General features: G+C 41.5%; 2 protein-coding genes across 2 annotated transcripts; one reads left to right on the top strand and one right to left on the bottom strand.

The window, feature by feature from the left end:
* The first annotated feature begins 902 nt into the window (after positions 1 to 902).
* col1a1b (collagen, type I, alpha 1b) lies at positions 903 to 16,073 on the top strand. The gene is made up of 51 exons (XM_083903874.1): positions 903 to 1,106; positions 2,278 to 2,472; positions 2,979 to 3,007; positions 3,231 to 3,266; positions 3,826 to 3,918; positions 4,361 to 4,429; positions 4,562 to 4,606; positions 4,743 to 4,796; positions 5,078 to 5,131; positions 5,307 to 5,360; positions 5,505 to 5,558; positions 5,679 to 5,732; positions 5,855 to 5,899; positions 6,019 to 6,072; positions 6,195 to 6,239; positions 6,333 to 6,386; positions 7,113 to 7,211; positions 7,312 to 7,356; positions 7,447 to 7,545; positions 7,655 to 7,708; positions 7,830 to 7,937; positions 8,150 to 8,203; positions 8,315 to 8,413; positions 8,520 to 8,573; positions 8,659 to 8,757; positions 8,959 to 9,012; positions 9,123 to 9,176; positions 9,296 to 9,349; positions 9,465 to 9,518; positions 9,648 to 9,692; positions 9,806 to 9,904; positions 10,637 to 10,744; positions 10,868 to 10,975; positions 11,375 to 11,428; positions 11,566 to 11,619; positions 11,925 to 12,032; positions 12,166 to 12,219; positions 12,327 to 12,380; positions 12,498 to 12,659; positions 12,750 to 12,857; positions 13,015 to 13,122; positions 13,267 to 13,320; positions 13,444 to 13,551; positions 13,660 to 13,713; positions 13,830 to 13,937; positions 14,041 to 14,094; positions 14,256 to 14,363; positions 14,468 to 14,750; positions 14,847 to 15,037; positions 15,140 to 15,382; positions 15,507 to 16,073. Exons 1-51 carry the CDS (start codon positions 1,025 to 1,027, stop codon positions 15,651 to 15,653), a joined length of 4,356 nt encoding a protein of 1,451 aa, XP_083760000.1. The 5' UTR covers positions 903 to 1,024; the 3' UTR covers positions 15,654 to 16,073.
* Positions 16,074 to 17,600: 1,527 nt separating this feature from the next.
* Positions 17,601 to 23,111, bottom strand: sgca (sarcoglycan, alpha). Its single transcript, XM_083904293.1, has 11 exons — positions 23,058 to 23,111; positions 22,669 to 22,797; positions 22,414 to 22,565; positions 21,212 to 21,278; positions 20,926 to 21,124; positions 20,683 to 20,851; positions 19,620 to 19,828; positions 19,420 to 19,446; positions 18,107 to 18,286; positions 17,934 to 17,960; positions 17,601 to 17,844 (listed from the first exon to the last, which is right to left on the bottom strand). Exons 1-11 carry the CDS (start codon positions 23,092 to 23,094, stop codon positions 17,838 to 17,840), a joined length of 1,203 nt encoding a protein of 400 aa, XP_083760419.1. The 5' UTR covers positions 23,095 to 23,111; the 3' UTR covers positions 17,601 to 17,837.
* Positions 23,112 to 25,670: the final 2,559 nt, after the last annotated feature.

Here is a 25,670-nt window from a genome sequence, read left to right as displayed (position 1 = left end):
TTTTGGAAAGGTGGACTTTAGCACAGGTTTTCAGTATCTTTGCTCAGTGTTTACAAGGAATTGACATTGTTTTATGTGTTATCAATGACGCACAGTGATAGGAAGATGAAAGACGGTAAAGCAAAGGTGCTGATATTTATGTGTGACTTTAGCTGGATTTAGTTTATGTGTGTTTGACAATAACAATAATAACTGTGCTTATGACAATGCTGACATGAAACTGCAGCTGGTGCTTTGTACTCAAGAATGGGCCCAGAATTTAAAAAGAAATACATTTCAGAGTTTGAAAACTGACATGAACATTAGAAGAATTTCCTTTATTTATTCCAGAACATCAGGAAATCTTCAAACATTGGTGCTGGACACTGTAATGTGGTTTGCTCTCTGTGCGTAAAATGCGTAAAACGCGCAATGAGCCGTCCCTTTCTTCATAAAATAAAATAAAGTGATAAAATAAAGTTTAAAACATGAATTCCCTGTAGAACCGACACATAACAATTGTATTAAACAAGTGTCTAAAAAAGATAAAAGAAAAATCAACCAATCCAATGTCCAAACGATTAAAAACCAGCTCAGCGACACAGTGTCTCAGCTTGGCTGCCGAAAACACAAAACGCCAAAACAACAAAAGTCTCAATTATAAAAATCCATGGCGCACAGGAGGAAGAGACAACACGTCTGAAACAGCGAAGAGTCGGTGCGTAAATGACCTGGTGCGCTCATCGTCCACGTTAGAGCTAAAACGTGAACTTGTTTGAGATGTTTTAAGACGGCCCCTCTTTCTGCTGAAGGTGGGACTCTGCCATTTGAACATGTACAAGATATGTGTTGCGCACGGGACCTCCCCAAAACTTCTGGCATATAAAAGCCAAGCTAAGTCATTTGTTTAAGCAGTAGGGAGTTTCTGCTAGGGTCTGGATTGGAGTTACGCACAGACCGGACCCTACCCTGTATGAGTGGTGTCTGAGGAGAAACAGAGGATTCCCCATTTACCGCAGAGAATCTACATGTCTAATATTTAGACATGTTCAGCTTTGTGGATATTCGGTTAGCGCTTTTGCTCAGCGCATCAGTGCTTTTGGTGAGAGGTCAAGGCGAGGATGATGGTAAGTATCACTTTCAAACATTGATTTTTGGGTTGTTTTTTTTGGGACTGTGGCACCCTCAGGATGTGGATAAACCGCAAAGGATGCTGAGCAGTTCGCTGGGATTTGTCTGCCTCTGTGGGATGCCTGACTCCAGTGGGCAGTGATGGGAAGAGTTGTTACTCAGTGAGGCGTTTTTAGTGTCTTTTTTTAAACGGAGACCCGGAGGCGAATAGGAATTTATAGCCTGGATTGTCTTCACTGACTGATGCCCTCACTGGCGTGCAGATACATGCTCAATGTGCGTCCTCCTGCTGGAGCGCAAAAACCTGAGGGAGGCAGATGCGCAGTGACAGGGACCATTGAGTTCAAGGAGAGTTGAAGCAGCGCACAAGCACTGAAATAAGTCATAGTAAAGAAAAATATGCACATGCATTCGATAACATCTAAAATCTGTTATAATTGGAGCCGAAATCTGTAGATTCTTTCATCATCTTTACCATAAAAGCATCAAAAGTGTGAAAAGAGTTTTCTTGCGTTTATTATAGCTTTTAATGAACACCACAGCGTATTAAATCTCAGGTTTCTTCTTTGCACAAAACCTTTCTGGTTGGAGGAGGGGATGGGATGGGGGCGCACTGGAAAAATCGCTAAAGTCTGACGTCAAAAGTGAAAAGGGTCTAGACATCAATTCATCATCATACAGAGAGAGAAGGGTGCGGAAGACCTCGTTTTGCAGGCGAACAGCGCCTCTCTGTGGCAAAGCCTGGTACTAATATGCCCCCCCCCCCCCCCCCCCCCCCCCCAACCTTTCAGGCCCCACCACCAGCGAAATGCAATTAGGGCCCCGGGAAAAAATCTGACCCTGCACTGGTGCAGGAGCACTTAGTTCCACTGCACACCATGTCCTGTCTTGTATTGTGACCTTGCACATGCCAACACTTGCATTTTTACTTTCACTCCCTGACATCCAGATAAAGTCATAAGATTGATTGTGTGCTTTCTATGACAGTGATTAAATAACAGAGAGGTCAGAAGTTGCCACAATGGAACATGGGAAAGTGATGCATTATATTGTACAGACGTTTAATTTGCTTTGATTTGGCCCCCAGGAACACTTTTATGATTTGATCTAAATCAATGACAGATGACACCTCAAATGTTAACCGAACCTTTGTTTTATTTCCGTCAGGCCCATTCGGCAGCTGCAAGTTAGAAGGACAGAGTTACAATGACAAGGACGTCTGGAAACCAGAGCCCTGCCAGATCTGCGTCTGTGACAGTGGAACCGTCTTGTGCGACGATGTGATCTGTGAGGATTCATCCGACTGCGCTGATCCCATCATTCCTGACGGAGAGTGCTGCCCCATCTGCCCCGACACTGAGGGTACAACACCTTGATTTGCTGCATCACATGTGGTTAATTAGATTTTTGGCGCCACCTAGTGCCCTTACCTTGCGCCTGCATCTGACCATCCATGGCTCTTTGGACTTGAGGCCCCTCTTAAAGCCTGCCTGTTTGCCAGAGGATTTTCAGTCGCTTTTGGATTTACCTTTTGTTAATTTAAATGTCAGAATGCATTCTTTTAACCGTGGATTATACCTGGTCTTTTGGTGAATTTTTTTAAATTCTCATCATGCCTGCCTGTGCAGGGCAGCAACGTGGCTTACGCGTGTTACATTTCTCCAAACTTTAAACTTGCACAGTTTCAGTTGCAGTTGAGCAGGCTTTTGATTCACAGTCAAACTGCACATAGGGCCTTTTCACAGGATTGCTGCTGTAAATAGCTTAATCCGAACACATTATTTTGTAAATAATGTCTAAATGTATCATTGTGTCACATAAATGAGTAAAAGGTGTTGACATTTTCTTTCCCTCCATTGGTTCCGTAGGAATGGTTGATGGACCTTTCGTTGAGGAGGTATTTTGCCCTTTTTTTAATTCTATATACTGAAAACTATGCATGTCTAGGCTGGGCCTGATCTCTTGTCTCTATAATCCATAAATCTCTTTGGAGATACAGACGTGGCCCAGTTTAGTTTGTTATTACACCATGTTTTTATTGAAGATTATGCATTTGTATTCACAGTGTAGATGAAACACGGCAACACGGTCTAACTCTAAACGTTTCTGTTTCTCCATAGACAACCAAAGGATCCACTGGCCCCAAGGGGGACAGGGTATGTCCCAGTTCACTTGTGTTTTAAATTATGATATGTAGTATTTATCTGTGTGGAAAAGAATGAGGTTCAAGCAAACTTGTGTTTATAGATATTTTCAACGGTAAATGTTGTATTTTTGCAGTTTTCATTGTGTAGATTTAATGATAGATCACAATATGTTATCATGCTTAGTTATTGTTATTAGTTAATTGTATACATATACTCTCTTTGTGATGCACTGACGCTGATGAAGCTGCTCTGACGTAATACGCCGTCGTGCATATGACCTTGGATAGTTGTGTCACAAGGTCAACAGGTCATTGAAAGTTCAAAGGCCGCACGCCACGTATATGTGCTTAAAAAAAAAAAACAATGATACCGGTTTAATTAACACACAACAATAGGAAGATGAGTATAAAAATAAGATCTAAAAAGAAATATCAACTGTCTTTTAAAATGTACCTGTGCATTAAAACAGTTCCACTTTAGTGAGTTTAGATCACGACTTAAAAAAAAAAGATTTGCTATGAACTATTGTATCACCAAATTAAAACAAAAAAACATGTTTGCTTGACAGGGTACAGTTGGTCTTCCTGGCAACGATGGACTCGACGGACAGCCTGGCCTGCCTGGCCCACCTGGCCCCCCTGGCCCCCCCGGCCTTGGCGGAGTAAGTATCACAAAGTCAGAACAAACCATAAAACAATACAAGCCAGATAAATTAATCTTTAAAACTCATGGCAGATTAGATTAACTTCAATCCAATCCCCAACATCATTATCTAACTCTAACCCTTATTAATAGCTTCTTGTGTGGATAGATCACCTGAGAACCAGGCTTATACCTGGCATTCGTCACTAATTAACACATGAATGTTTCATAGTTTACCTTAGCATGAGTTTATTCACTCATCTCCCTCCATAGAAGTCTTTCACGTTGTATACAAGTGACTCAAAACTATTAATCCCACTGTGGAAGTAAGAAATGAGGAAAAAAAACACTTCTCAGGTGTCCCACGTTATGTTTTTGTGCTACAGCAACTCAAAAACCACACTAGTCGTGAGTGTTGATGCTCAAACGCTCAGTTTCTAATTCTCTGTCTCTTCTCACAGAACTTCTCTCCTCAAATGGGCTATGTTGACCACTCCAAATACAGCAGTCCTCCTCAGGCTGGCCCAATGGTATGTAACCCTTTGTCTTTAATCTATTGCTAAATATGCAGATCGTTTTAGATCTTCACATGACAATGTCAATTAACTTTTGCCTTGCCACAAATAAATGTATTTTAAAGGCTTGTGTGTCCTTTTCACCAGGGTCCTATGGGTCCTCGTGGTCCTCCTGGATCCGCTGGATCCAGTGTAAGTATATCACTTCAATTACATTTATAATTGTCATCACTGATGCTGTATCAAAGATAAATGCACAAGTATATATATATGGAATAAAAGAAAGGGGCTGACATCATATTGATCTGGTTTTCTTGTCGTCTTTCAGGGTCCTCAGGGTTTCACTGGACCCCCTGGTGAGCCCGGTGAGCCTGGAGCTTCTGTGAGTATATCAATTGTTTTCCTAAACATCAATCACACACACAACCCACATAACTTGACATAACTGCTTCTTATTAATTAGTTGTTAAGTGTACTTGACTGCAGTACTTCTCATGCTACTTCCTGTACGTTGTGTTCCACTTCCTGTCATACTCGCATACACATAATCACTGACGATGGATGTGTTGGTGCTTAACGCAGCCTCTGCTCATTACCCGCAACAAAATAATGCATAATCAGCGTTAGTTTGGTGCTAATCCAGTCATTTGTTGTTGTCTTTAGGGCCCCATGGGTGCACGTGGTCCCGGTGGCCCCCCTGGAAAGAACGGAGATGATGTAAGTGTCACTTTTTGATCATTTTCCTTCGTGGTTGTCCTTATTTCCGAGGCATGTCGTATGGGATGCTAATGCATCATTTACAGAAAGAAAGAAAAAAAGTTGTAATTTTTACACCAAATAGATTTGACCTAATTAAATCGTACTAACCTCCTCCTCTGCGTGTTCTGAACAGGGTGAGCCCGGCAAAGCTGGACGCCCCGGTGAGCGTGGATCCGCTGGTCCTCAGGTGAGTGATTTCTTTTGAAGCAAAGGAAAATCAGGAGATGGCCATTCAAAAATTGTATTATAATTATAGCAGGGAATTAATATAAATGAGGCAATTGCAATTTTTGGAGATCCCTTATTGACCTGGTTATCCTCCTTTGTGCAGGGTGCTCGTGGATTCCCCGGAACTCCTGGACTCCCCGGCATCAAGGGACACAGAGTGAGTGCCAATGAGAAGAACACTGAATATCAAATTTATAATTTTCAGCTGCTGTTGTCGTTATATGAGTTGGGTAATTGTGCGTTATGATGCTTATTTTTTTATTATTTTTGCCCACAGGGTTTCAGTGGTCTGGATGGAGCCAAGGGAGACGCAGGACCCGCTGGTCCTAAGGTGAGACAGCAGGATCTGCTTTGTCCCCTCACTAAAGCAGGAACATAGATCGTACCATTATTTCACTTTCAACCACAACCTCTAACGCTAATCTTTTTTTCTTCTTCTGTGTTTGTCAATAGGGAGAGGGCGGTAACTCTGGAGAGAATGGTCTCCCTGGAGTAATGGTAGGTGTTTCATCTTAAAACTGCAACACTTTGGGTCTAATTGTATTCATTAATAAAAGAAAGCCGGTATAAAAAACGTTACAGAACTCTCAACAGCACTTGTTGTTTGTCTTGTTCAGGGTGCTCGTGGTCTTCCTGGTGAGAGAGGTCGCCCCGGAGCTCCTGGCCCCGCTGTAAGTAATCGTTCAATTCAAAATACAAAAACTGGAACACATTTACGATAATTAGTTACGTACCGCTCGTGTGTACATTTTTTCCTAAACGTGACATTGATCAAAAATCTCTTCCTCTGCAGGGTGCTCGTGGTAATGATGGAAACTCTGGTGCCGGTGGACCCCCTGTGAGTAATATGCTAGAAATAAAGCAATATTGTTGACTTTCCTTCTTTATGGGTCAAAACTGTTGCCTGACATTACTTCTCTTTCATTTTCAGGGATCTACCGGACCATCTGGTCCCCCTGGATTCCCCGGTGGTGCTGGTGCTAAGGTAAGTCTCGCAATACTGACATAATTAAATCAAAATAGACAGTTTAATTGTCATGGTAAGTTGATAATGCTTAGATTAGGTTACCATATTTGCTCCATGACTAATGTGGCCAGTTGTTGCTGTGCACATTTTATAGTTTTATATAAGTCATTAAATCTTTTCAATTGAGACTCCTGACTGGACTAGTTGTCTCATCACCTCCCTGTTGTTGCTCATAAGCTAGAAACCTGGAGCATAAACAAGCCTTGTCACCATGCTTAGACTGTAGAGTTTGAGCATTTGAAGAATAATCACTGTTGATACATATATACAAAACTGATTTCACAAATCAGTTACACTCTCCATGCTTAAGAAAACAGAGTCTGTGCGAGGCAATGCTACATGTGAGCACTGTAGCCACCAGATGGCATCATTAGATTTTTAATCTTGTCCCCCCCTCCCTGTTGGTATCAATTAGGAATCAATTTTAAAGTCATGTAATGCTCAATTATTATTAAGTCATGAACTAATGATCTGTTTTAAGAACCAGGAGAAAAGGGAGACATTTGAATATTACAGTAATAGTGTTGATACTTGATCTCTTTCAACATCAATAATATCTGACATTAATGTCCTTACAACAGGATGATATAGAACTAATAGTTTGGGCATAATAAGCTGATATAAGCACTGTTTACTCACAATGTCATGCACAGCTTTCTGAGATCTCGTTGCTTCCTTCCACAGGGAGAGACTGGTGCTCCAGGATCTCGTGGATCCGAGGGACCCCAGGGATCCCGTGGTGAGCCTGGTAACCCAGGACCCGCTGGACCTGCTGGACCTGCTGTGAGTGCAGGACACTCGACTGTTTAGACACTTGTTTTCACACTGTCACGCCAATATACAATTGCTCATCTTAAACTGTGTGTGTTTCCGCCTTCATCAGGGAAACCCAGGATCTGATGGTGCCCCTGGTAACAAGGGTGCTGCTGTAAGTATTACACATTTTGATCTTAATTTTATATTGCAAATAACTTCTCCAGTTGACTTATTCTGACAATTTAATTCTCAATCCAAACAGGGTGCCTCTGGTATTGCTGGTGCTCCTGGTTTCCCTGGCGCTCGTGGTCCTGCTGGAGCTCAGGGAGGCCTTGGTGCTCCTGGTCCCAAGGGTAACAATGTGAGTCAACAATTCATTTGCGAATCTGGAGTTTCGGTGTGACCATACGTCATCATTCAGTATTATAAAGACAAAACAACATTAATAATATGTGTGTTTCCGTCAACAGGGAGATCCTGGTAACCCTGGACCTAAGGGAGAGCCTGGTACCAAGGGAGAGTCTGTAAGTTTTAGAAACACATGGCCATAAATAATGAATGAGCATAATTAATCAAAAGTCTGTGTGATTTTAGCAAATGAATTGAGATATTTTGAATGACTTTCCTTTTTAATTTCAATCCCAGGGCCCCGCTGGAGTTCAGGGACTTCCTGGTCCTTCTGGTGAGGAGGGAAAGAGAGGAGCTCGTGGTGAGCCCGGTGGTGCTGGAGCCCGTGGACCCCCTGGCGAGCGCGTAAGCTGTTCCGCTTTTTCTTGTCAAACACATACATTGTGGGTCACCGTTTTTTTTATATATTTATATATTATAGCAGTCTGAAAGTTATTAATTTAGTGATGCAACAATCAGATCATGTAAAAATGGTGCTACATTCCCAGGGGGATTCAGCCCTTAAACTTGAGCTTTTAGATCACAGTTTGTGACCTGGTGTGTTTTTTTTCCATTAGGGTTCCCCTGGTGCTCGTGGTTTCCCTGGTACTGATGGACCTGCTGGTGGCAAGGTGTGTTTTTTCACTTTTTTCAGTTGATCTTTAGTCAAGTCAGTAATTCATCTGTCAAACTCCATAAATGCTGTGGAGGTTAGTCCTGACTCGTTTTCTCTTGTATGACAGGGAGCCCCTGGTGAGCGTGGTTCCCCCGGTCCTCTGGGAGCTCAGGGAGCAACTGGTGAGTCCGGTAGCTCCGGCGCTCCTGGTGCACCTGGATCCAAGGTGAGTGCAACTGCAATATTTCTTTCCTCTGAGCTGATTAAACACCAAACAAGGTTTTCTGTCGTTGTGCACTTAATCTCACTTACAAAACTCTTTCTATATTTAGGGTATGACTGGTAGCCCTGGCAGCACTGGCACTGATGGCAAAGCTGGACCTGCTGTAAGTACAGTTCTCCAGTAGCATCGAATACTCGTGACTTCCTTGTGAAGGAGCTGCAATCAATAATTTTCTTAATGATCTTCAGGGTTCTTCTGGACAAGATGGCCGCCCTGGACCACCTGGCCCCTCTGGACCAAGAGGTCAGCCTGGAGTTATGGGATTCCCTGGACCCAAGGGAGTCTCTGTAAGTCAACAGAAAATCCATACATTCAATTTCTACTTTTCAAAAATAGGACTCTAAAAGGTCACCATTTATGAACATGAAAAATATATATTTTATTTCCGTACATGTAAAAGTAGGTTTCTATTGAAACAGACCAGTAGCAACTGTAGTTTTTCAACTCTGTAATCAACAGATGTAATTTGACCTTGTTGTTTTTGACAGGGTGAGTCTGGCAAACCTGGTGAGAGAGGACCCAATGGTGGTGTTGGTGCTCTTGTAAGTACTTCAGTGTATTTCCAAATAATACAGTTTAAACTCTGTAAAACACCCATCTAAAAGCTAAAAGGCTGCTCATAATTGGTTTTGCTCATGTATTTTGTTCACAGGGTGCCCCTGGCAAAGATGGTGATGTTGGTGCTCCTGGACCTTCTGGCCCCGCTGTACGTATTTTATCTGCTTTGCCTGAGACACATAATTGTGACTCACTATTTCAATTTTCATTTTTTTTTTTTTTTACTTTATGTTCAAAGGTTTATTAAGTTTAATTATCTCTGTTCAGGGACCTGCTGGAGAGAAGGGAGAGCAGGGACCTGGTGGTTCTGCTGGATTCCAGGTATGTTATTTTTATTAAATTTTTTTGACCTTCACTATTATATACAGTATTTCTGAGCTTTGACATAATTTTACACTTTGACTACATATATGCATGTTCTTAATTATTTGCGCAGGGTCTTCCTGGACCCCAAGGTGCTACTGGTGAGACTGGCAAGCCTGGTGAGCAGGTAAGAGCATACCTATATAAAAAAAAAACAAAATGCTGCGATTTCTCCAAGAGAGATTCAGCACACATCATATTGACATCATGAATTACAAGTCACAATAACCTTCTTCACTTCCCTTTTCTCCCTCAGGGTGGTCCCGGTGAGGCTGGACCCCATGGCCCATCTGGACCTAGAGTGAGTCTCTCCTCCACGTCAGGAACGCAGCGTTGCTATCGTGCGCAGTAAACACTGTTCCTCTCATCTTTAGGTAAAACGGCTGTGACTAATATGTCCTCTCTATCCTTTAGGGCGAAAGAGGTTTCCCCGGTGAGCGCGGTGCTCCTGGTGTCGCTGGCCCTAATGGAGCCCGTGGTTCCCCTGGCCCCGGTGGTAACGATGGAGCTAAGGTGGGTCAACAAAAGTTACCGTTTGAAGATGGAGAAACAGTCATTTCATAGCCAACATGGTCATTTGCTGGAAAAATAAAACTCACCATTTCAATCTATTTAAGCATTGTTTATGCAGAAAATACATTGCTTGTGAATAAATCACAAAAAATGGAATATATATATAAATATTCCTTCATCTAGTAGTCTGTGACCAGTTTCCTTGAGAAAAGACAAAAAATAGGTTAACTAGTGTTTTATTAGAATATAACCCAGCATTATTGACTACAGCACACAAAGCTTAGCAAATTAAAATACTATCTTGTTATAGGGTTCATCACTTTGTAGAATATAATCTCATAATCAGTGATTATGTAACATGTTGCTATATTTAAGTATGTTATGTTGACTGGAACAATTAAATCCAGTCCATGAGTCCACAATATTTCTCACATTCACATAATTTATGGGATTTGAATAATAATAATTTATCAATAAATGACAGATCATCACAACTTTCCCTCTTTCTTAATGCTCAATCACTTCACTTCTGTCTAACCCATTTGCAATAATAAATCTAAATCTAGTCAGGCAGAGGCATCATACGTAGAACGGAAGAAGATGAACAGTAAAGTCAATGCTTTATTTCACCCTCCACTAACCTGTTGTGCAGGTTGGGCACAAGACTTTTAGTGCCCGATTTGATTGAAACGCTGGTAATGTGATTATTAATGCTTTTGTGTTTGTGTGCAGGGAGAGGCTGGTGTCAATGGTGCCCCCGGTGGTGTTGGACCTGCCGGTATGCAGGGAATGCCCGGTGAGCGCGGATCTGGTGGTCTGCCCGGTGGCAAGGGAGAGAGAGTGAGTATTAAACCGAAAGTGCATGCCTGTGGTTCATAAAATCCAGTTAACAAGTTTTTTTTTGTTTTTTTTCATGTTATGTTCATCACAAGTGACCGTCGTAAACCTTGTTCCTTCTCTCAGGGTGATGCTGGTCCCAAGGGAGGCGATGGCGCTGGTGGCAAAGATGGCGCACGCGGTATGACCGGTGCCATTGGAGTCCCTGGACCCTCTGGTCCTCAGGGTGAGAAGGTGAGTCTGGAAACGAAATACAACTTACACTGATGCAGATTCATAATTGTATTATCTCAGTCTACGTCAAGTCTGTTGCTATTTACAGTTCAGTACAGTATTTTAAATAGATGAATGAATTAATGCAGAGCAGTGTCTCTCCTTTAAGCAATAAGCAATTAATATCTCCAACAAAATTAATAAATAACAAGTGAAAAGATGTATGCGTATGTAGATAGGACAACTAACCAGGGACTAAAGATAATAATGAACTAGTAGCTAAATCTGGTAGAAAGCATCTTTCCTGTTACTGAGATGTATGTATTTTGTTCACTGTATGTGATAGAAATAAAGTCAATAAGCAAAAGTAAACCAATTTGTCTGCCGATCTGACCTTCTCTCTTTTCTCTCTGTTTTCAGGGTGAGGGTGGTTCTCCTGGAGTTGCTGGACCCACTGGACCTCGTGGTTCCCCTGTAATTACATTTTCTATAGCACACCTAATTCAACACGAGAAATGAAAACACAAATAAGATGAACACATAAGAAATAATGCTCATAAATGTTATAACATGATGTGTTAACCTTAAGACTCTCACTATTTCCTGGACAGGGTGAGCGTGGAGAGAGCGGCCCCTCTGGACCTGCTGGATTCGCTGGACCTCCTGTAAGTCTATCAATAATTAGATTATCAAAAAGGTACAGTTTGTAGGATGAAGCAACATTTATCGGTGAATTTGCATGTTGCAGCGTCACCCTTTGATTTCAAGCATTCAGGAGAGCCTATAGTAGCCTTCAGTTGTCTTAAAAGGTGTTTAGCTTGTCCATTAAAAAATATGGTAGCCTTATTTTCCTACATTCAGATGATTGTACACTGAAAATAATGATTTAAAAAAAATTGTATAGTTATTTTATGTTCCATTTCTGCCAAAGGGGGATAATTTCAACTCAATGCTTTTTCTCCAAATTCAGGGTCTTGATGGTCAGCCTGGTGCCAAGGGAGAGACTGGTGACACTGGACCCAAGGGAGATGGTGGTGCTCCTGGACCAGCTGGAATTGTTGGAGCTGCCGGTCCTCAGGTAGGTCCACATTTAAGTCATTTGATTTGACGTGTGACTAACTTTGTGATATAGTTGCTCAGCCCTAATGTCATCCACTTTAATTTGTACGACAGTAAAAGTTCAATGTTTGTCAATGTGTATCTGTCAACAGGGAAATAATGGCCCTCCTGGACCCAAAGGTACTCGTGGTGGTGCTGGATCTCCTGTAAGTATCCTCCCATGGTGTATTGAATTGAGAAATGAAGATGACACTCTCACTATTAGCAAAGCATGTTTCATTGTAACGTGATTTGTTTGTTTGTGTGCATGTAGGGTGCTACTGGTTTCCCTGGACCTGCTGGAAGAGTTGGACCCCCTGGCCCCTCTGTAAGTATCATCATGTCCACATGACAACGAGCGAAATGCAATCTTGTCTCTATGCTGTTTGTGTAAAACCATTGTGTCCTTCAGTTGACACAAGTTTGACTGTTCTTTTGCTTCCAGGGAGTTGCTGGACCCCCTGGCGCCATTGGACCTCTCGGCAAAGATGGACAGAGAGGAGGCCGTGGTGAGACTGGCCCCGCCGGTCGCCCCGGTGAGCCCGGTGCTGCTGGAGCCTCTGGACCTAGTGGAGACAAGGGATCTCCTGGTTCTGATGGACCTGCTGTGAGTGCCTGCTGTAACTGTGCAAAACACATACTGTGAACTATTTTCATTGACATAACTGCTAACTGATCACTTTGTCCTTCTGTGCAGGGTACCTCTGGTACCTCTGGACCCCAAGGTATTGCTGGACAGCGTGGTATTGTAGGTCTCCCTGGACAGCGTGGAGAGCGTGGTTTCTCTGGTCTGCCTGGACCTGGCGTAAGTATTTTCATTATGTATGTTGTATACTATAATTTTTTAGAATTAGAATTGGAATGATACAATCTCACTGTTTACTTTTTTTTTCATGCATATGCACATAAAAGTAGAACTTCCACACACATCATTTCTAAAACTACCTACTATTGTTTTTCAGGGTGAGCCTGGCAAGCAGGGACCTGGTGGACCTTTTGGTGAGCGTGGACCCCCTGGACCTGCTGGACCTCCTGGACTCTCTGGACCTCCCGGAGAGGCTGGTCGTGAGGTAGGTGGCATGAACCTGCTGTGTCATTATACCGACCACCTGCACCATGCCATTCACACAAACTCATTATTTGGCATATGAAGCAATGCATTAACGTAGCCTGTCTAGCAAATGGTTTCTAACCATCAAGCTTCTGCACTATAGGGTTCTACTGGTCACGATGGTGCCCCTGGTCGCGATGGAACTTCTGGCCCCAAGGTAAAATTTTGTCTCCTGTGTAATTTTTGGTGGAAATACAAAACATTCTGCCTTTATTGTTTTGATATAATATAATTGCCATGATGTGTAGAATTATCTCACTCAGATTTGTTCCTCCTACAGGGAGATCGTGGTGAGAGCGGTATGGCTGGACCCCCTGGATCTCCTGGTGCTCCTGGAGCTCCCGGACATGTTGGCCCCTCTGGCAAATCTGGTGACCGTGGAGAGGCTGTAAGTCCTTGTCATGTTCACCTTGAACCTCCTGAAATGTTTAACTGATGGGAGATTAAGTTTAAATTTCAATGCAATGTGTTTTCCCTGCTCTGCCCTCTCCACTAGGGTCCCGCTGGTCCCGCTGGTCCTTCTGGTCCTGCTGGTGTCCGTGGCTCTGCTGTAAGTTCACATACCACTGACACAAATTCACATTCTTCTGAAATCAAATGCAAAATGTCTGTACTGACGATTGAGTGAACATATGGAAATCTGACCCCTTGCTGCCTTTTGTTCAGGGCCCCGCTGGTGCCAAGGGAGATAGAGGAGAGTCTGGTGAGGCTGGAGAGAGAGGCCACAAGGGACACAGAGGATTCAGTGGCATGCAGGGTCTGCCCGGAACTGCCGTAAGTAAATCTCACAAATTTGCAGAGAAGCTAGCACCATGTTTTCATTTCTGCATCCCACAATATGAAAGGTTTAATATCAACATCCTAATCTGCCCTTTAGGGAACTGCTGGAGAGAGAGGACCTGCTGGTGTCAATGGACCCGCTGGACCTAGAGTAAGTAATATCTTCTAAATCTCTGACCCAAGAGAAACATCTGTGTGTGAGAATCAGGACAACATACAACATAATAAGAGGCATGCTTACTACTCTTACACATGAACTAATATGAATAGATATTTTCCCTCACTGAGTGTTCATTGGCTTTTGTTCAATAGGGACCTTCTGGAAGCAATGGTGCCTCTGGTAAGGATGGTATGAATGGTCTGCCTGGACCCATCGGACCCCCTGGACCTCGTGGTCGCAATGGAGAGATGGGACCTGCTGTAAGTTGTGCTGCTTTCTCTTTTATTTCTGCAGACTAGTCTCTAAATTGAGACACCTTGAATGTGCCACCTACAGCTTTTAAGCCTCTGGTATCTTTAAACAGGGTCCTCCCGGACCCCCTGGACCTGCTGGACCCCCTGGAGCTCCCGGTGGCGGATTTGACTTCATCAGCCAGCCAGCTCAGGAGAAGGCTCCCGATCCCTTCCGTGGCGGCCACTACCGCGCTGATGACCCTAACATGATGCGCGATCGCGACATGGAGGTTGACACCACCCTGAAGACCCTGTCTCAGAAGGTTGAGAAAATCCGCAGCCCCGACGGTACCCAGAAGAGCCCTGCCCGCATGTGCCGTGACCTGAGAATGTGCCACCCTGAGTGGAAGAGCGGTGAGTACGGATCGGAGCTTGTTGGATCCTTTAGATCAAGTATAACAGGAGGATAAGCTCTGATTCACACTGTTTTGTGTTTGTCTCTCATTACAGGCTCTTTCTGGGTTGATCCCAACCAGGGATCTCCTCTGGATGCCATCAAGGTCCACTGCAACATGGAGACTGGCGAGACTTGCGTCTACCCCAGCGAGTCCAACATCCCCATGAAGAACTGGTACCGCAGCAAGAACATCAGAGAGAAGAAACACGTCTGGTTCAGCGAGTCCATGACCGGTGGATTCCAGGTGAGAAAACAAATTGAAAAATCAGACTCAGTGCGCAGTACAATTAAGTCAGTGACATAAAATAAAATCTATCTGTATCTGCCTCCTCTCTTCACCATGCAGTTCGAGTATGGCACCGATGGAGCTGATACCGAGGATGTCAACATCCAGATGACCTTCATGCGCCTGATGTCCAACCAGGCCTCTCAGAACATCACATACCACTGCAAGAACAGCATTGCCTACATGGACTCCGCCACTGGCAACCTGAAGAAGGCCATGCTTCTCCAGGGCTCCAATGACGTCGAGATCAGAGCCGAGGGCAACAGCCGCTTCACATACAGCGTCAGCGAGGATGGATGCACGGTGAGTTTGCCATGGACATTTACAAGGATTGCTCAAATGAAATTTGTAAAATTGTTACCTGTGCAGCGTGTGTGTCAAAATAGCTTTTCTGAGCTAAACATTCCTTATTTCCTTTTCTCCACAGTCACACACTGGCACATGGGGCAAGACAGTCATCGACTACAAGACATCAAAAACATCCCGCCTGCCCATCATTGACATTGCTCCTATGGATGTTGGTGCATCTGATCAGGAATTTGGCGTTGAAGTTGGCCCTGTTTGCTTCTTGTAAAAAAAAAAAAATGAAAGAAATATGGACATGACAATTGTTGTTTTTTTTTCTAGCAGTCATCTCTAAATCCTTTTTTCTATGCATTCAAAACTCATTTGGCTGCCATTGGTCCACATGCTTAAAACCACTCTACTGAAGACGGTGTTTGTGTTTTCCCAATCATGAGAAGTTTTTTTTTGGGACTGCTACTTCAAATGAAACCAACCACAAGGACACTTTAAAAAGAATCTTTTGTTTCCACTGGCAACAAGAATATAATATATACTTGTGTAAAATTTTCCCCTGGAGATTGAGAAAAAAAAAATCCACATGCGACGAAAACACAGGTGACTTTTGCCAATTTCTACCACTGCGGAAGGACATTGAAAACAACAAGTGATATGTACCATTTTTCTGGTGTTAAATAAATTGTAAAAAGTGTGAAGTGTCTTCTTGTTCTAAATTCATGAACAACAAAACACCTGAACGTTGCTCAGACAAATGTGACCGTCAAATGAGCAAAGACAACGAAGCGAACCTTCATTGCAATATGTAGATGGCTACCTCATAACAAGAAGTCACCCCCTATTTTTTTTCTTAAACGAAAAGGGTCTATTTTACACAACAAGTCTATTTTGGGCGAATTCAATCCATTCAAAGGTGCTATTACAACTCAAAAAGGTCCAGTTATTGGTGTTTGATGGTGAGACGTTCACTGTCATACTGTAATTATTGCCACTAATGTCTGCAGAACCTTTGGTGCTACTAAAATTGACTGATTCCCTTGTTGTCTATGCAGTGCAATTGTTTTCTTCTTCAAGTGTTGGTTTGATGACAGAGGTCCTTTGAAAAGGCAATCACTGCAGATGTAATGCATGCAATCATGTCTTTGTAGATAAAAGCAAGTGACTCTGGTACTCATCTCCCCTGCCCATCTGTGCAGTATTGACCTTCCTGTCTGTTTGCCCCTGTGGAAAACTCCTCTTCACTAAAAGAAAAAAAACAGCACACATCTCCCACCTTGTTGTTTATGTTGTTTGTTGATGTCGAAGGGTTTCTTAAAAAATAATTTGAAGCAGACCCCTTTCATGGTTTAAAAGAAAAAGATTCTGTACTTATTTTGTACATGTATAATAAATCAAGATGTTTTTAATTATTTTGGGTGCTGAAATAAAGCATGTGAAGTGGTCTACTCAGTGGCGGAGTTTTCACTGTCCTGTCTTGCAACTGTTGTGAAACTGAGGTCAGATAGGGCTGGGGAGATGCAAGGATGTGGTGTTTCACACCTTCAGAGACCTCAGGAGACCACACGTGTTCCAGCGCTGGGGGTAACAATATAGTTAGAGAAGGTTCAAAACCCAACTGTTCCACAACAGTTGCAGGGAATAGGTTTAAATTAAGGAGCAGTGAAAACAAAGCCAGTATCCAAGACTCGTAGCTGCTAAAATACTAACAAAATATTTTTTTTTAGCTATTAGCTAAAATACAAAAAAAAGTTATTTTCAAATAGACATGCTGTCACTGCAGCTTCCCTATCACTTCTTGTTTTCATGCCCACATTCTTGAAATTAGGAAATGAATTTGCATAACAATGATGTGTTTGCTGAAGAGGAGATGTGTGTCAAAGCCAAACAATCCCAAAACAAAAGAAGGTACAACAGTGACCCCTCCTGGACTATCAGTGCAACAGCAGCTGCTATAAAGCCTGAAGAAAAAGACTTGAAGCAGCCTGAAGAGTTGAAAATGGCCCAGGATGTAATGGTAAAGGATCTTTGGGTAAAACAAAGAAACACTAAACTACTGTAAAAGTGGGACAAATACATACTACAATATATCTTCATCCTTTCTTATACTGCGCAGCTCAAGCCGCTCAAAAATGGTGAGTATAAACATTATCAACTATCTGACCAACCCTGGACTCTGTAGGCTCTGTTCACAGGTACAACAATGAATAAACAAACATGGCTTTTGATATTTTTTATTATCAGTAGCAGTAGTAGTAGTAGTAGTAGTAGTAGTAATAGTAGTAGTGAAAGACAAAGGAGTATAGACAATCATAATTAATGCTAAATAACAGTGAATAATCGCACTGAATTTATATTAATGGCACCAAAAAAACAAACAAACAAAAACACACACACAACTTTCCACTGCAAATGTAAAACTGGCAGTAAACAACTGCATGAATGGAAGACGTCGTCGTTCTTATTTTCTGCAAGAAGAAACAACGCAATGAGTCTTGTTGTTGTTTAATATCTTTGAATCGTGAATTAAAGATAGACGCCCCAAAAGTGATTTTACCTGGGCAGTGTGTCACTGTAGGGATCGCTACAAAAAAACAGGAGACAACAAAAGAGACAGGTTAACGATAAGTTGATTTTTCTTCTCAAAATGAGTTGCATGACAACAGAGGCTAAAATGTTGAATGCTGGGGGAGGTTGATGGCACGGAGCATGTGTGGATGAGGCTCTTACTGCTGTGCCATGATGAGTGGGATGGTGGGGCTGTCAGAGTGCAGCGACGGAGCCCTCTCTCCAGTCCGGCTGTTGAACATGGGCAGCGTGGACAGCGGTGGAGAAAGGCCTCGGTTTCCCGACATGTTCCTCAGCTCATCGGTGTCGTCGAGAATGGTGTGATGGTGGTACAGCTGAATTCTGCAACAAACAGGACAAAGCATTCAGGTTTGGCTTATCTCATACAGTCAGGTGTGTTAAGGTGTTGGTCACGTGCTTTTAAAGGATGAAGCACCACAGCATTTCAATCACTCTGTTTGTTCAGAACGGTCTGTTTAGCAGTATCTCAAAAAAAGAAAAGAAAAAGTAAAACGAAACTAAAGGGACAGGAAATGACATCAGCCACAGAGGCTACTGGGAGCTAATAGCAGTTGGCATTTGGAAAAGTGATCATTTGCAGGCTCTAGCAGGCACATTGCCGTCATATATAACATGTAGCCAGTGGACAGATAAATCCTCTGAGGCTGGAAGTTTGTGTAGAACTCTGTGCTGCACCGTGGAGACAAGAATAGAACTTTTTGCGGACTTCCGGTTTTCGGATACTGTTGCCCTCGCCAGCACTCATGCATGTTTTACGGACAAAGTGGTGCTCTGCGAGACAACAATTCCAGGAATTTAGAGTCTTGTGACGTCCCAGTGAGCACGGAAGTCAAAATCGTGTGTTTTATCTCCTGTACTTAGACTGAGGAGGACCACAACAACATGAGTGAGTCATCTTTTTTCACACTTTGGCCACTGGTAGGACCTCCAGAGTCCCAAATATAAGGATTTGAATGATTGAAAAGGTGATTTTGCACCTTTAAAGTACTTACCTGAGGTATTTAACCCAACTCATTTTATAGTGTATATAATTCATTACAGCTCAAATTTATACTTGGGTTAGGGTTAGGGCTAACCCCAACCCTAACCCACTAAATTTAACTGACAATTGTTGGTATTATTCAAACACACACTCGAAGTGAGGACCCTCATGCATTCCCTATAGCCCCTTACCCTTACCTTAACCATCGCAACTAGATGCCTAACCCTAACCTAAAGACCATTCTAACCCTAACTCTAAAACCAGGTCTTAACCCTAAAAATGCCCTCACTTTCCAGAAGGTTTTGTTGGTCCTCACAAAGCCACAAATACAAGAAAGCACACACATGTACACATAATTTAGGAGCCATTATCGAACAGTTTTCACCAATTTGTTTCAAAACAATCTCAATCTACAAAGTAAATAGTTACTTCTGCTGTCAACCAAATGTAACTGAGTAAAAAGAATACTTACTCGTTTGTCCTAAAATTCCGTTTTTCACTACAAAAAGAGAAGAAGGTGTCAGGTTTGTGTCACAGTTCACTGGGATCAGAGATGAACATATAAAACATCTTTCATATTCACCAATTACTGTAAATGTGATTCATGCACCAACATTAAAGGGTAAGATGGTTTAGTTTCTTTCAATTAAAAATTAAAAACAGAGTACGTACACTCCCTCTCGTCGGCCATACAGGATGCAGGCCAGCAGCAGACACAGGACGATGGCGATGATCAGGGGCACGATCACTGTCACGATGTAGTCTGGGATGTAATCTCTGCTCGGAGGAGACTCGGGAGGGTTGAAGTCACCTCCTGATTCCAGTATCCCCGAGCCCACTGTGGGAGGGGGTGGAGACGGCTCCTGCTTTGTTAAATCAAACTGCAGGGAGAAAAGAGAAGTTTATCTTCTGTTTTTAATCAACCGTGAGACATGCGGCCATATGTTATGATGTCGATGAGATCAGTTTGGCATCACAAAAAAGGGGCCCCAACTAATTATATTCCTATGATTTCCCCAAAACGATGATAAATCATCTATAAAATTTACAGCGACAATGATTAGTCAACTAATTGATTAGGTCGTTGTGTCTAATCAGGCTTAAAAGGCATACTGCTCACAGACACAGTGCCAACTAGTGGATTTTTTTTAGCATTACACAACTCCACCAAACAGTAGAGATGGCTCATGCAGGTTGAGTTCAGCTTGATGCATTTTTCAATGAGATATAGTGACTTAAAATGTGGTCAACCAAATGTTTGAGTAGTACATTAAAGGGTTAATTTGAACAAACTGATTCATTTGCGTGTTACAAATTGATGCAGTATTTTAAGTGTGTACGCCAGTGGAGAACAGAGGAAAAGCAAAAAATAATAAAAGGGTCAATTTGAGCCAATTTTGTTTGGTTTGATAGTTATTTGGTACATTTTCAGGTAACTGATCTGAGACAGTAAGAATCAAAAAAAATTATCGAATAATCAGAAACAGAAATGTCTAACTCATTTTTCCATGTTAGATAAACATGCTTTAATAAGCATGCTAAGAAATGCTTTAAAATCTAGATAATAAGAATAAGGCTTGAAAACAAGATCTGGGTGTGTTGTTTGTTGTCGTTTCCGCACTTTTGCACACATTACTCACTAACACTACATGCTAGTTTATACATATCACACCTTGTATGTTGATTCAAATTCACATATGAGGGTATAATATGTGTGTGTCTGCTCAGGCCTCACCAGCTCGATCTTGCACCAGGTGATGCAGTTGCTGGGGATGCTGCAGAAGTTGCAGCCTCCGGGGATCTTGACTTTGGCCTCTGCTGAGCACTGCCTCTGGTATCCTGGTGACTGCGCTTTCAGGAGGCAGTCTGAGAAATACTGCTCAGACCCCACCTTCACGTACACACTGACACAGAATACATTATTGACAAACACAGCTCAGTATTATAAATTAAAACCATTAATCTCTTTTTTTTTTACCCCTCAAAGTGTCCGGCAATAGGAAGGGGAACTCTGCCTCCACGGTCAAGGGCGTTGGTAACATTAACAATTTCCAAAGCCTCAGTGTCCCACAGCTTCTGTAAATCCTGCTTTATCTCATCCTGGACAGAAGAGGGCAGCACCTTCTCAACCTCCCTCAGCTTGATGAAGAATTCCGCTTGGTATGGCAACATCTTCTCTGTGAGTGACAGCGGTGATGTAAGGCGACTGGTTATGGAGACCATTGCTGTGCATGCATTTGTGATATAATTGAATTCTCACACACCTGGAACAATTTTGATGACGAGGATTTGCCTGGTTGTTTCGTAGCTGCGCTTGTTGACAGCATAAACCTGGAAGAAAGATTTATTATTATCATCATCAACATCATATGTAGCAGTAGCAAAGTAGTTGGCATGGATATTATTTAACTATTGTGTTGTGATGCTGACAGCTTTCAAAATACAGATATTTTGTCTGTTGTGTAATTCCTTACATTTGCCAGAACGCCTTCTATTAAGAAAAATGACCGCACAGAGAGTATGACTCACTGTGAATCAAGAGGGTGAACCCAAGAAAATGACTGTAAAAAAAAAAAACCCTGAGTATAGTTAATGAAAACTAACAAAATAATGGAAACTAAAATAGAAAATTAACTAGAGTTCTATTCTTATAAATCTATTGTAATCTATTATTATAAAACTAGCTATTATTTGTTTTCTGCCAGCAATTTTCAAAGGTTTTATTTGAGACAACCTTTTCATTCATTCATAATGAAATTATTTCAATTTGTTTTTGTTTACAATGTTGGACATAACCCTATGCAAGTTAACTGTTTTGCAGTAATTGGGTTAATCTAAGTGAATCAAACCTTTAGTCTAGGGGTTTATTTGTTACCTGGCAGACTAACTACATCAACTTCAGGTTCATTTCTTCATTTGGAGACTGTTATATTTCATTCAGGGCTGGCTGTTCATCTGTCCTAATACATTATTGGCAAAAAATTGGCATATTTTGCTGTTTTTTTATGACATAACACTTATTTTGACCTTTTTGAATCTTGCACATGGCAAATCCTCCAAAACTAAAACCAAATTTATCAAAAAGTGGCAAATTAATAAAATCCATAACTATTGAGCATAGAGGTAGACTGACATTTGGTCCTGTGTCTAACAAACTATCTGAAATATGTGGTCACGTCCAGCTGTGGTGTGTTTTCAAGCTGTAATACAGTCTGCTTGATTGAGACTAAACACTGACACTTCAGAAAAGTACACAGATTTACAGGCCTCGTCCTGTATTTTTAATGTTTGTTGATCTCTGGAGAGAAAACCAAATCATTGCTCTTTGAGGATGTGACAACACAACCTGATATTTTCCTCTAATGTCTTAGACAGCTGCATATTATTATATCTATTATTGGCAGAGAAAAAAAATGGTGCATATTCCAAGATTGTGCCACTTTAGGTTCAAATCACGTCTTCATACCTCAATTATACTTTTCCCTGGAGATGTCGGCGTGCCGTACAGGAAGCCGTTATCATACGAGTGCCTTTGGGTGAAGCGCAGCCACTCTGGGAGGTCTGGGTAATTCTGCCTGTTGCACTTAAATGTCATGGCATCATCATACAAGCGGCCAGCTTTAACACACACACAGAAGACCAGAGACAGCACATATTTAAACAAAGGATTTAAAAAAAAAAACAATTTTAATGACAGAAAAGGTGAATTTAGGGGTCTTACCGTAGAGTTTTGACAAAGGTTCAAAGTCATTCTGGAAAGTTTCTCTCATCAGCTCGTATGTAAATAACCTCCCGACAGGAATGGTGAATTTGATCTCTGCATTGGCCCCAAACACACTGAAAGCACAAACTGTGCAGAGGTGTAAACAAGACGAAGAGAGACAAAAAGAGAACATTATATTTCTGAATTGACAAAAAATTGACTTAAAAGTGTGCCAACACATAACCTTTAATGTTATTTGACAGCAACAGATCGACAGTCTTTGATGTCTGACATTGGCACCACATATTTAGACATTTAAAAAACACTGATGTGATAATATATCAGGAGAAACGCAGCTAGTGTTCTTATACTACATTAACATGGATCATTTTGAGGAGTAAACTTGCCTGTGAAGTAGAAAAACCAGCTCCTGCAGCCTGCCATCTTGTTTTGACTTTTGATTGACAGGACCAAGTGGTAAGGGGCTTGTTCACAGCGAAGGATTCGTCAGGGCTATTTTTACCTCACTCACCTAATAACATCCGGGGTGGGGTGTGTCTGTGAGTCTGGGAATGTGAAGACATATTTTATTCCTTTTCTGCTATTAAACATTTCTGGACGGCTGGAATTAGTAGTTAATTAACAAAATAATATATATGTATATATATATTTTTTTTACAAATAAAATGTATGAACATTGGTATGTAGAGTTACAAATACACCTGATCACGATGTTTTATTGTACTTGTCATTGTAACAACAATAAATGGTTTCTATTAGTGAAGGATGGTGCAATATTACATTTCTATAGAAATATAGAAGATCATCTAAATATGTTGATGATTATTGCTTGAATAGATGCTCAGTGGCATAATTTTTTCAATCTATGGCAGCTGGGATTATCACCAGCAACCCCCCCGAGACCCTCATGAGGATAAAGCAGTAGAAGATGAGTGAGTGATGGATTTCCCAACTTACTGTTTTACAAAAAAAAAGGTATAAAAAGGTGAATGTGGTTTATTATTTGACAAATAAATAACAATAAAAAAAATATATATTTTAAGAAAGTTTTTGAAAGATTTCTAAAATAAATATATAAATAATTCTCATTTTATGACATGTCATAAGCACTCATTCACTGTTCATTCACAATCTCTGTTGTCAGGTTTACACGCCAAACAACACAATAAAGAGGCTAGATGGCGCTGTTGTCTAAATTAAAATGATGTGCATATCCTTTCAGTCTTTTACAGCCAACATGGCTCTGGTTTGTGTCCTGCAAAAGTGTCCCTCGGCTGCTCTGAGGTAAAGAGTCTGATGTGAAAGAGGCCAAAGTGGACGACGGTTTAGTAAACGTGAAATAAAGACGTCTCTCGAGTTGTTCTTCCTGGAGTTTGGCAACAGCTGCGTGAATGTTTTGGTCTTGTGGTGGAACAGCACAGACACAGAATGCAGGAAGCAGCATTGTCTTATTGGCCAAGAGGGTTTGACGGAAGTGAAGTTTTACTGGGTCCATCTGTCTGACATATACTGTCACCTCACATAGATTTTTGTGTTAATTATTACTTATTGTGTAGTGTGGTCCCAAAATGTGTTCTTAATTGGTGTTTTATGGAAGTTAAAGGTGCCATATGTAAGAATGTGGCCAAAAACGGTTACTACATTCAAATTCAAAATACCAAGGTCTTTTAGGTTTCGTTTTCTGACGTAACTGGCAACCCGTGGTTGCTCGGCAGCTGAGACTCTACTGACTGCAATGATTGGTAGACGGCGGTAGGTGGCGCCATGTGCCGAAACATGATTTCAAAACATAAACATGATTTTCGGTCTGCAAAATATTTTTTTTAATGCAAATATTTTGGCTGTACTTTTGTTGTTGGTGAGTTAAGTTTGTCATATGAACATTATTCCTGAGTCTCTGTGACATATTAGGAGGATTTTATGGCCAGTTGCTTTAGATTTATTACATACACAGGGGCAGCTGTGGCTTAATGGTTAGGGCTTAGAGCTCGAGACCGGAAGGTAGCCGGTTCAATCCCCGACCAGTCCGCAGCTGAAGTGCTGTTGAGCAAGGCACCTAACGCTGCTCCCCGAGCGCCGCTCACTGGCATGGCAGCTCACTGCGCTGGGTTACATGTTCTACACCTCACTGTGTGCTGTGTGTGTTCACTAACTCACTGCAGAATTGAATTTCCCCTTGCGGGACTTAAAGGGTTCTTCTTAATCTTAATCTTAATAATACACCTTTAATGTTATTTCACTATTTTTTTTTGACATTTATTTAAAATGTCAAATTACTCTTCGCCCTTTCAACAATTTGGCCATTCATTTTATCTTGTTCATTATTTCCCCTCTTACACTTCATATGTTATTACCTATTTAATATCATAAACATCAAAATAATCAATTTCAAACCACGTTTTTCTGGACCCTGGTTTGGGAATCATCGATTTACTGAATCTTGCCAGTGCTATAGACTTCAGTCATTGTATTGTATCTGCAAGAACAACTTTATTATATTGTTATTATAAATTATAAACTGAACAAGAATATTAGGCAGACTGAAGACAATAATCTCAATAAATGTCAGACAAATAAAGATTTTGTAAAATAGTTTTACATTTTATATCAAAAAAATGACTCTTGACACTTAAGTACAGGAAATGTCATATACTAAGACTTTGACGAAGTAATATTTGAGTAATAACCTCTACCAAAGTAATGTTCTGGTCAAATACGTGTACTTTTACTCAAGTATCACTTTAGATACTTTATACCAAACTCCTTTTTCTAGTAAAGGCTGTGTTTTTGATGCATTTGCATTAAGGATAAATAATTAGCACGTGACGCTGCAGACTGTCACAGAGCAGATGCTAAGCGACGGGCACTAGGACCCGGAGGTTCCCTCGTCCATGCAGCAGCAGCAGCAGTCGGCCGCTGCTCACAGAGAAGGACCAGAAATCTGCAGCTCATAGAAATGAAGAGATCAAAATGATGCTGCCTGTAAAAAGGGATTAAAC

Source organism: Microchirus variegatus (assembly GCF_963457635.1).
Source record: "Microchirus variegatus genome assembly, chromosome: 17".
NCBI lineage: Eukaryota > Metazoa > Chordata > Actinopteri > Pleuronectiformes > Soleidae > Microchirus > Microchirus variegatus.
The sequence above is the reverse complement of the archived record's forward strand: the minus strand, read 5'-3'. Positions and strand labels throughout refer to the sequence as shown.